The sequence below is a fragment of the Euleptes europaea genome, chromosome 4, assembly GCF_029931775.1.
Source record: "Euleptes europaea isolate rEulEur1 chromosome 4, rEulEur1.hap1, whole genome shotgun sequence".
Classification (NCBI taxonomy): Eukaryota; Metazoa; Chordata; class Lepidosauria; order Squamata; family Sphaerodactylidae; genus Euleptes; species Euleptes europaea.
In genome coordinates, this window is record NC_079315.1 from 63,684,334 (window position 1) to 63,696,565 (window position 12,232).

At 40.1% G+C, this 12,232-nt stretch overlaps 1 protein-coding gene across 1 annotated transcript in view; it reads left to right on the forward strand.

The window, feature by feature from the left end:
• The window catches only part of FBN2 (fibrillin 2), a 206,065-nt gene that overhangs the window by 100,724 nt on the left and 93,109 nt on the right, over positions 1-12,232 (forward strand). The window contains exons 16-19 of the mRNA XM_056847979.1: positions 502-654; positions 4,096-4,149; positions 5,945-6,070; positions 6,573-6,698. Coding sequence (XP_056703957.1) covers positions 502-654; positions 4,096-4,149; positions 5,945-6,070; positions 6,573-6,698 — 459 coding nt within the window. The remainder of the gene's footprint in view (positions 1-501; positions 655-4,095; positions 4,150-5,944; positions 6,071-6,572; positions 6,699-12,232) is intronic.

The following is a 12,232-nucleotide window of genomic DNA, read 5'->3' on the forward strand; positions in this document are numbered from 1 at the left end:
GTGTGATCTGAATGATTTAAGTGATGTTATTCATAAGCTGGAGGCAGTTGAAATGTATTTATAGTCTGAGAATTGCCACATTATTTTGAACATTTTCCTTTGGGCTGTTGGTAATTCTGACAAGTAGGTGAAATATTTAATGGAAGAGACCAAAACCACATTACAATAAAGAACTTAAATCATACGTTGACTTCTGGGTACTTCAGGTATTACATTTTTCCTAGTATGAAATATATTGACACACTTGAATGTCATGAACTAGTTGATAACTGGTACCGAATATCTGCTTAGGTAATATAAATCAAAATATATATGAAAGACCACTGCTGGATGCCAAATTTCTGTTAGTATTGGGGCTTATGGAAGCAAGTCTCACATTAAAGATTAATTCATTTATTACATACGCAAAGGCTTTTGGGACCCATTCTTTAGGGGGTAAAGTTTTTCATACCATTTCCAGAGTAAGACAACTCTTCTGCTGTTCTTCCTGGCTCTTTTTAGATACTCATATGCGCAGCACGTGCTATGGTGGGATCAAAAAGGGAATATGTGTTCGTCCTTTTCCTGGAGCTGTGACAAAATCTGAATGTTGCTGTGCCAATCTAGACTATGGGTTTGGAGAGCCATGTCATCCGTGCCCTGCCAAGAACTCAGGTAAAGCTGCACTCTTCTTTTGATTTCATAGTTGGCATAAACCAGACACCCAAAAAGATCCACATACTGTGTCTTTTCAGAAAGTATTGTGTTCAGATAAATTTTTGCTGTGAAGGTCTCTATTACAGTATAGGTGTCCAAATCTATCACTGGCCAATGCATATAAGAGAATGGGTTTCTGAGACCCCACATATTTTTACATTTCAGACTATAATTTAAATTACATGGAGCTGTGCATACCAGAGAAAAGTAGGCTATTGGGGGGGAAATCCAAAGGAGATTACTAAAGATATAACTGAGTGTAAAAATACTGTACAGGTAGAGTATCCCTTATCAAGACATCCCATGTCCAGGCTGAACCGAAAACCGGACTCTTCAAGATGGAATGCCAGCAGATCCGTGCCACCTGCTTTTAATGTAATTTAAAAATGAGTTCACTTGTCTTTTGTAGCTGCCTAACATGGATGGCCCAGGCTAGCCTGATCTCTTCAGATCTCAGAAGCTAAGCAGGTCAGCCCTGGTAGTATTTGGATGGGAGACCACCAAGGAATACCAGGGTTGCTGTGCAGAGGAAGGCACTGGCAAACCACCTCTGTTAGTCTCTTGCCATGAAAACCCCAAAAGGGGTCGCCATAAGTTGGCTGCAACTTGACGGCACTTTACACACACACACACAACATGGTTATTATTTGGGTTTTCTATAAATGTGAAAGATTCTGGTACTGTTAAAGAAAGAATTGTGTTAGGGAGAAATCAAAGAGGATAAACTGCAGTGGCATGTTTTTAAACAACTTTAGTTAAATTCTATGAAATTCAAAAAGTCATTTGTAATTTTAAAGAATTATGGAACAATATTCCTAGTTGAGGCAATATTTAATAATACCTTAATCTGTAATGTTAAACTATTAATCAAAGCAAATACAATAGTTTAATTCCCTATAGTTACATATTTCATTAATCTTGTAATGGTTTTCTATTTCGTCCATATTTTAAAGTTTAGGAGGACAAAAAAAAGTTGTGGATTGTATTTACCTTAATCCTGCTAAATACAACCCTATTTGTAACTGCAACATGTGGTACATAGTAGAAGAAGAAGAAGAAGAGTTGGTTTTTATATGCCAACTTTCTCTACCACTTAAGGAAGACTCAAACCGGCTTACAATCACCTTCCCTTCCCCTCCCCACAACAGACACCCTGTGAGGTAGGTGGGGCTGAGAGAGCCAAGAAATCAGAAGGAGATTGAGACTGGGAAGGGCAGCCATGAAGGAGCTAGAAAAGATTCTGAAGTGTAAGGAGGTGTCACTGGCCGCCAAGATTAAGTTAATTTATGCCATCGTATTCCCTATTACTATGTATGGTTGTGAAAACTGGACATTGAAGAAAGCTGATAGGAAGAAAGTAGATTCCTTTGAAATGTGGTGTTGGAGGAAAGTGTTACGCATACCGTGGAATGCCAAAAAACAAAAATAAAAATCAGTGGGCTATAGATCAAATCAAGCCTGAACTGACCCTAGAAACTAAAATGACTAAACTGAGGCTTTTGTATTTTGGTCATATTATGAGAAGACAAGAGTCACTGGAAATGACAGCCATGCTAGGAAAAGTGGAGGAAGACCCAACAAGAGATGGATTGACTCTATAAAGGAAGCCATGGCCCTCAATTTGCAAGATCTGAGCAAGGCTGTCAAAGATAGGACATTCTGGAGGACATTGATTCATAGGGTCGCTATGAGTTGGAAGCGACTTGACGGCACTTAACACACCCACACAGGGTTTGGGGAAGGGAGAGGCCTTAGCTGAATATAATGCCATAGCATCCATTTTCTCCAGGGGACAGGCCTCTGTCCTCTGAAGTTCAGTTGTAATTCTGGGAGATCTCCAGGTCCCAACTGGAGGCTGGCAAACCTAGGCCTGGCAGCAACCTCTGGGTAACTTGAGACCACCCAGCTTACATATCTCAACTAGGCCTGGCTGCTTGCAACTGTTCAACAGCAGTCACCCAGTGAAAGCTAATGTGATATAGCAGAGCTTCAGAGTAGGGTCTTAGAGACCCAGGTTTGGTTCTCCATCTTGCTGTGGTAGCTCACTGGGTGATTATGAACCAGGCACATACTTTCAGCCTAACCTACCTCACAGGGTTGTTGTACGGATAAAAAGGAGGTGAGGAGAATAATGTAAGCTCTTTTAGTCCCCACGGTGGAGAAAGGTGGGGTATAAATGAAGTAAATAAATAAATATACATGAAAATGGGAGGCAGATAAATGGGATGTTGGTGAATGGCTGAGAAGGAGAGAATAAGGCAGGAAAAGAGTAGAGGGTATGGGTGTTACCAGTAGGAGGGAAAGATGAAATAGTGGGGAGGGGAATAGAGGGGAAAGTGAGGTGCCACCCCACAAACTCTTGAGGTTTCCCAACCATGCAGGTGGGCTTGGCCCAGAGGCTGGCACAACACAACTTGGCCACAGTTTTCCTAGGGAGAGGCTGCCAGGGGGGAAAAGGGAAAGCTTAAGACAGAGGGACTTATAAAGGTAGATTGGCTGTTGGTGGAAAAGAGATATGGTTGCCAACTCTAGGTTAGGAAATTCCTACAGATTTGGGTTGTTGAGCCTGGGGAGTGTGGGATTTGAGGAGGGGATGAACCTTGGAGGGGTGTCCACTCTCCAAACAGCCATTTCCTCCAGGGTAATTCAGGTTGCCAACCTCCAGGTGAGGGCTGGAGATCATCTGGAATTACAACTGCTCTCCAGATGACAGAGATCAGTTCCCCTGGAGAAAATGGCTGCTTTGGAGGGTGGACTCTGTGGCATTATTCCCTGCTGAGGTCGCGTCCCTCCCCAAACCTTGCAGTCCTAAGGTTCCACCCCCAAATCTCCAGGAATTTCCCAACCTGGAGCTGTCAACTCTAAGGTTGGGTGGTCTGTTGTGATTCCTGGAGACCTCCAGGTCTTATCTGGAAATTGGCTACCCCAGAAGGAGAGAAAGAAGCAGGAAAAGGGGAGAGGCTATGGGGGCTTTCCGGAAAGAGAAATAGGAAATAATGGGGGAGGGGAAATTAGATGCCTCCCGCAATACCTTGCAGGTTCTCACTTGTTTTTATTTATTTATTTAATATATTTCTGTTCCTCCAGTTCAAAATATGCCTCAAGACAGTTTACAATTAAATTTTAATTTCTAATGTTGGTAGAGTGCTTATTCCAGTTAAGGTGTAATGTGTTAACATTTGGATAACAGTCTGCAGGTATTTGTTATGGATTCTTTTGTCTGAAAATTGTTTCTTTATGAAAGCATATTAGATTCTTGTATGTTGAAGAAGTAGGAGTTGAGCTAATGGGGCCTTCAAAAGAGATATGAATTTATATTAATAGTAAGGGCTGAAAAACATTAAATTTCACAATGTCCCTTGTTTCTTTTATGGATCAACTTATTTTCTGTGTGAAAAGCCGAGTTCCATGGTCTGTGTAGCAGTGGAGTGGGGATTACTGTTGATGGAAGAGGTAATGTTTCATAGTATTTTGTAATGCTCCTATAAAAATAAAGCAAATGATAATTAATCTTGTACGAGTAATGAGATATAGTGACTACAGAATTCTATTTCAATTTACCACACATGTTTATTTTTAATATTGTACCATATTTTGGAAATGAAACAGATCTTGAAGAGTGACCCGATTCTGTTCCCATGTTGCCTATGGCTAAACTCACTTTTGCCGCATCATTATAAAATTTTGTGATAATGTTTTAATAAAACAAAGCAACACTTATTTATTAAAATATGTATTATGATAACTTTAAAACATCTTTTATTTAATTCTCTAAAATTGTACACCCGTGATCTTCAACTCATGGGTCAGGACCTCACTGAGTCCCATCTGCTGGGTTGTGGGCCCCTACAGAGCTACCATTTTTACTACCTTTTGGAAGAATTTGCTGTTAGTTCAGAGAGAGTGTACCATGACTTCTGCCTCTTTTTTTATAACACTTTCTGAGAAGATTCAGTGGTAGAGAGGATCCTTTCATGGTTTGACTCTTCGTTTGCGCTTCACAATGCTTTTCTATCTTGGGTGTGCTGTCTCTGACCTTATTTAAAATGTATTTTATCTTCCTCTTCAGTGTACTTGATTAACTAGTAGGTTTCCCTCATTTGTAATACGTTCATATGTCCTGTGTCATCATTATAGCTAATTCTGAATCAGGCCCTAGAGTGTGGATCAAAAATCCACACAATGAGAACAGGGGCAGACATGCAGGGATTTTTCTAAATGTTTGAGGAAAGTCCTTGGGTTTGTAGAAAAATCTGAAATCTAAACAAACAAACATTGGGTTTAAAAACTCCATAATTGAAAAAATGTCTGTAGCTTTAAGAGTTGAATATCCAACACCCAAAATACATGTTTTTGTAGCACAAGATTGCCACAGGGACTTGGAGCAGGAAACCAGCTGTGAGTTCCTCAGAGTAACTTAATTCTGAAACAGCACAGGGGCCTGATTGGGTTGGAATTATGGCATGGGGCAAGGAGGGTGCTTAAGCCTTCTCCTGTGTCGTTTTCTTGACCCAAAATGCCAGTGAGGCATTATTTGCCCCATGGAGCCATCCAATGCTAGTATTAAATGCATTTGCCTGTGAGGTTTTATTTGTTTCACTGGGGTTGCACGTGCAAGTATTCAGACCCTCCTGATTTGTCTTGGCTTGGAAAAATAGAGAGTGGAGGAAGGCTGCAGCCCTCTCCCCTCCCCCCGCTGAGGTACCAATCTAAATTGGTCCCCTGTAGTTCTCCAGAACTGCATTCCTATGGTATGGCTACAAGTCCCTGTGGCAATCACATGTTGCAAACAGTATGTAGCTGGACCTGAGATTTCATAAGTTCCGAGAACTTAGTGGCCATTTTGCTGAGCATTCCAAGCCTTGGTTTCAGTCAGACAAAGACTGGAGGAAACACTGGAAAAAACTAAAAGAAAGAAAGAAGCAGATAAAGGGGAGAGAATAAGGAGAAGCTGAAATGGGGAGAAGAGGAAAAGGTAGCAGGGTGGGAGAGAAAGAAATGGGAGAGGCTGCCAGGGGGAGGACTGGGGGATCTGATATATAGAGAAGTTGGTTGGTGGATGGGAGGAAGATAAGGAAGCAAGGAAAGAGGAGAGGTTATAGAAGCAGCTGGTCTAAGGAAAGAGGAAATAGTGTAGGGAGAAGGATAGAGCGTAGTAGGAAAATGAGATTCCCCTGCAAATCTTCATGGGTCCCCTGTTTGTTCAGATTATAATAACCTGCATTAATAAACTTAATTACTGTTACAGATATTAACGAGTGTGCTTTAGATCCTGATATTTGCGCCAATGGAATTTGTGAAAACCTTCGTGGCAGCTATCGTTGTAACTGTAACAGTGGGTATGAATCAGATGGCTCAGGAAGAAATTGCATTGGTGAGTTATTTAAACTGTGTTCATATGGAGATCAATGACAATGACTTCCATGGCAGCAGCCTATGACTTTGAATATATGGAAATGAATGAACTTTTTGCTATGATATGACCAAAGATTGCTACTAATTTATCACAGAATTTTCATGTTTTTCATTAGTATAATTCCAACTACAGCTTGACAAATTGGTCCTTCATGAACACAGATTTCCATTTGTTTCAAGAATGGCTTTAGTTTCTAATCCTATTCTTCCTTTTCATTATTTTATTTATTAGCAATTTAAAAACAGACAATTGATGACTACAAAATAACATTATGGCCCATTTCCATGTAGAGAGCTTTTAACTTTGTGAGAATTGTGGTGATTGAGATCCCAAAAGGATCCTTGCTAAAGCTATCATTGGAGACTGAAGGAGCTGTGTGTGTGTGTTTGTGTCAGTTCGTCTGTGTACCATTGGGGAGCACTATTATGATACTAATGAGTACGTTTCACTTCCTCTTCAGACGTTGATGAATGTTCCGTGAACAGATTACTTTGTGACAATGGCCTGTGTCGAAATACACCTGGAAGCTACAGCTGCACGTGTCCAAAAGGTTATCTATTTAGCAGTGATACTGACACATGTGAAGGTAAGCATTTTCCTGTCTTTGGCTAATCTAAGCAGGTCCAACCCCAAGGGTTCATGTTATTGGACGCAGGTGAAGGCCCCACATACTGGCAGAGAGCTCACCCGCAACAGTCATTGCTAGGTTGAAGAGAATTGCACTCTACCAATTGAGCCAGAGGCGTCTGCAACATCGTATGGATTTCTTTGTTGCCCCTTTAGGGCTGTTAGCCAGTGGTGCTAAAAGAAGTACAAGAAAGCCTTACTTGGGTTTTCTTTATCATAGCTGCAAGTTGCAGGGGTGGGACAGGGAGAGACACTCATATTCAGACATTGCTGTTACTGTCTGGAGTCTTTGCTGTCATTGCTCTTACTGTCTTTACTCCCCCCCCCCACCTCCATATTTTTAACAAAAAGCTAGGATTCTTGCATTTGGACAGAATGATCAACCAGAGTTGTTATCAAATGGAATTCATAAGCCAGACTGTAACTGTAGTTGAGAAATCTCAGTTGGTGGGGCCCTTCTATCAATCAGTGTTAGTAGAATGGCTAGTATTTTGATCATACTAATCAAAGTGGGGTTTATAAACTACTCTTTTGCAGAAAGTTTCAATGCAGTCTTAAAATAGGCATGGTACCATAAAATTATGCACCACAACATTGGTCTAAATCAGCTTCTGGACCGATTTGGTAATGTCTGAAAAATATTTGCATATTGATCAGTAAAGTTTATTCTGCCTATATAGTTCTCACAGTATCTCTTGAATTGCCCTGTAGATTTGAATAGCTCAGCTTTGCTTATCATTCAGCAAGTGCATTTAGACATCATAAAATCAGCCTATAAAGCACATTCTATCTATGAATATATACTAAATATTAGGAAAGTCACTTAAAGTTATGGTGCTGTTGTTTAGATTGCTTAATAAGGAAATACAAACATGCAAGTGTAAATCTGACATTATTTTCCACTCAATTAAGTTGATATGGTAGGTATAGTATTGTGCTATCTTCTTTAAAAGTCATTCTTTAGTGCTAAACTTTCATAATTTTTTAAAAAAGGGACTTGCTCTGAAGAAACATAACCAGTGGACAGAATGAGGAATAGATTACTGAGGAATAGGTGGTAGTTTATGGTTTTTAAAGCCGGGCCCATGGTTATTTTGCTATTAAATGTGTGTGAATGTGTGTGTGTGCATGTTTTATGTTTTAGTGTCCTGGGGAGCTAATTGTAGGCTGAAGACTGGAGTAATACTACAAAGACAACAGGGAGATACTAAATGTATCATCTTCATATTTCAAAGTACAGCTTCAAAGTACATCTCTGGCCGTAAACATGTTCACGCTGTTGAACGTCAACCCAGAACACAAACAACCAGACATAAGTCACTGAAATGTAATCACGAGGGACATCTCCAACTCTGGCTTTGGCTCAGAGGAAATAACTAAACAAATAGGTTTCTTAAACAAAAGGTCAGAAGATAGCTTGGCCGGTTTTCTTAGCATCAAAATTAAGATTTCAAAAACAGATTGGGTGTATACTGTTATTAATGTTGGAGGATAAAATTTTCCAGTATAAGAAGAATGACAGTTCATGTTTTACGAAGAGGTCACTGCAGACTTCTATCTTATTTGTTGAAGTATATAAATAGTGACTGTTTTGTTGCCAATTTCTACAAAAAAGAAAACAGTCCTCAAATTATATTTCAAATGATTACACAATTCTTCTTCCTTAGCATATCCTAGTTTAGCAGTTGCACCAAATGTTCAAGGACTCAGGGAAAGAAATTAATAAGGTGATGAAAAAATGCAATATGGAATTGCATTGGTTCATTATAAAACCAATTACGTTGAAAATTGTGGAAATTACAATTTGGTTTTGATTCAGAGCTTTTCATTGCCTTGTCCCTCCCAAGAGCTCCTTGCTCCATAGACAAAGAACGTTTAATTTAATGGGACCATTTAAACTGAGAGCCAGCATGGTGTAGTGGCTAAGAGTAGTGGTTTGGAGCAGTGGACTCTGATCTGGAGAACTGGGTTTGATTCCCCACTCCTCCACATGAGCGGCAGAGGCTAATCTGGTGAACTTTGTTTCCCCACTCCTACACGTGAAGTCAGCTGGGTGACCTTGGGCAAGTCACACACTCTCAGCCCAACCTACCTCACAGGGCGTCTGTTGTAGGGAGGGGGAGGGAAGGTGATTGTAAGCCGGTTTGATTCTTCCTTAAGTGGTAGAGAAAGTCAGCATATAAAAACCAACTCTTCTTCTTCTAAAAAATGTGTGAAACTGGTACGCTAAAGCCTACTTCATATGTAAAAAGGTGGCTAATTTATATATTTAAAATATTTATATCCTGCCTTATCTCCTTACATATAAGGCAACTAACAATGTAACAAGTTGAAAATGCATAAAACAACAAGTTAAAAAGAACACACAGGATAAAAACATACAAGATAAAAAAACAGCTGTCAAAGCAGTTTATCCTGTATCAAATGCCCTCTGAAGTAAAACCATTTTACATACCATGTTGAACGCACAAAGTGCAGGCACTATCTGGTAAGCCAATCCAGACTAGACCTACCACAGAAAAAGCCTGTAACCTAAGAAAGGACATCACAAGAAAGTTTTCTGAACAGTCCAGCTGACATGTGGGAGTATACCAAGAGATGCGGTCTGATAAGTATGGGGGCCCTAGGCTATGAAGTGCTTTCAAGCTAATAACCAACGCTTTGAACTGTGTCCAGAAGCAAATGACGCAGCACTGGAATTACAGGGTCTAAGAGTCCGCCCCAGACAAGTCTTACTACCTCATTTTATACCCATTTACACTTCCAAGATGTCCTCAAAGGCAGCCCGATGTAGCTTAAAATCAGTTTTTAGAAATAAACAGAGAGACAGGAGGGGCTAGGAGAGAATCCAGCTTGCCACTGTTGTTTCTGAATAGCTAAATGGAACTATTGCTCATTTTCTCATGGAGGATATGTGCCTGATGCCTTAGCTGATCATGTGTAGTGTCATGGCCACAGTTATATACATTCTCATTCTATCTAGATTAGATTACTTGTCTGGGGGTGGCACCCCCCCCCCCCCGCACTTACCTGCTACCCATACTTGTCCTCTGCTCTTCCCCAGTAGCTGATTGAGTGTCATCCAATCTGGGGGTACCACTTTCCAGCACTATATCTTTTTTTCATTTTGGATTGTCTCATCATAGGGTTTTCAAGGAAAGGGTTGGTCAGAAGTGGTTTACCATTTCCTTCTTCTGCACAGTACTAAACAGGGTTAGCTGAAGTGGCACTGCCGTTGTCTATGAAAGATCCTCCGCCAGTGTCAGCTTCCACCACTGGAGCTGTCTGTTCTCTCCTGCTGATGTGGCTGTTGATCCCTAAAAGGGGTGGATGCATCTTAGTCTGATGTCTCAGCTGTGACCATTCTGCCTTGAGTGACTCTGCAAGGAGTTTAACCTCTTGATAGAGACCCTTCATGGTATTCCTCTCAGCTTCACTGACACACTAAAAACCCCTCCGCATGATAAGGTGTTCATCCAAAAATCTTCTAGATGCTAGGCAAAGATGTTTTTATTTTCTCAGTCTTTTTAGAAGTCCCTTTGTTTTTATGCTGTGCTGCTGTGAGGATATCTTAAATTTTAATCTGATGTTGTTTTAATTGCTGGTACTTTTAGCCCTCTGTCCGCCTGTGAACAGTACCTGTTCAGATTGTAAGAAAAGCTCTTTTCAAATCAAAAAGTTATGGATCACCAACAATACTAGTAGTAATTTGTGTATAGTGTTTGTACTGCAAAAAGCTATCCTGGACTGATCCCTTGATTTTCTTTAATAATTAGAATTATAAATCAAATCTACCACATTGAGTGAAATATACATAAAGAACATGTTAATGATTTCATTGGACACAAACCGTTGATGCAGAATTGAAAATATTATCACAACAGGGACTACAACCTGTTCTGAAATATTCATATGCAAAGTAGTCTCATTTAAGGATGCTTACTGCTGAAGTTATTTTCAGTCATCTGTTCTGATAAATGAGGTCCTCAAAAGTCAAACAACTTCATAAGATTTATTTTATGTAAACATTTCCCATCGTATGGAAATATAGGAAAACCTATGCTTCTTTGCATTCTACCTAAAGGCACTCTTACAGCAGTCCAGAGGAATTCCAACATAAGAAGAGCCTTGCTAGAGAAGCCAGCAGTCTATCTAATCCAACATCCAGTTTCTAACAGTATCTAAGCAGGGCATGGAGGCAGCAGTCCGCCTCTTATTGTTTGCTCTCCCATCAACATTTTTTTATGTTAGAGGTTACACTCACACATACACCCTCCACAATTTTGTCTAATCTCCTTTTGGCCATCATCACATCTTTTTGTAGTGAATTCCATAATATAAGCTTTGAGTGAAGGTGTAGTGATTAAGAGCGGTGGTTAGAAGCGGTGGACTCTAATCTGGAGAACCAGGTTTGATTCCCCACTCCTCCACATGAGCAGCAGACTCTAATCTAGTGAACCAGATTGGTTTCCCCACTCCTACACATGAAGTCTGCTGGGTGACCTTGGGTTAGTCACAGTTCTCTTAGAGCTCTCTGAGCCCCACCTACCTCCCAGGGTGTCTGTTGTGGGGAGAGGAAGGGAAGGTGATTGTAAACTGGTTTGATTCTTCCTTAAATGGTAGAGAAAGTCGGCATTTAAAAACCATCTCTTCTTCTTCCTCCTCCTCCTATTCCTCCTTCTCTTCCTCCTCCTCCTCTTCCTGTTGTATGTCCTGAATCATTCTCATTATAATGTATGAAAGGGAGGAAATGTTTTCTCTAATTATTTTCTTCACACAATGAATAATTTGACAGACCTCTATTTTGTGGTACTTTAATTAGTCACTGTTTTCATGGGGATAGTGTCCCAATCTCATGATCATTCTGGTTCTCTTTTCTACAACTTTCCCAGGACTTTGAAATCCTTTCTGAGCCAGAACTTTACACAGTATTCCAACTGTTGGTGTTCTATAGATTTATATAACGGTATTATGATACTGGCCCTATGCATTTAATTTGCTGCCTTTCCTCTGATTCACAGTGATGGAATTTTTTACCATATAACAAAGTATCTTTTTAGGCCCAACCAGTATATATGTATGAAATTAGATTGTTGATTTTTGCCCCATGGTGATTCACTTATAGCAAATACAATGCAGCAGCACAGTGATATTGCAAATTTCAGTGTTGCATTAACTAAACTGCAGCACAGATAAACTGGGATGAAGCTATGGTATAGCAACATAAAGCCAAATATCTGGGAGGTCCGGCACCTATTCTGTCATGTCTGTCTCTTGGTCTACCACAGCTTTATTTTAGCTTAAGCAGCTGGCTGATTCTTGTGAAGAGAGTGCTATAGATGTGAGTTCCAAAAACACTTCATACCCCCACAGTATGTAAATGGAGACCACCCACATTATAGCCTTAATACGTTTATCCCAAAATAAATACTAATGAATTTTTTAAATGTCAGTGTTTCTTGTCAGTAGATAGATTCTGTTAGCTGATAGAAT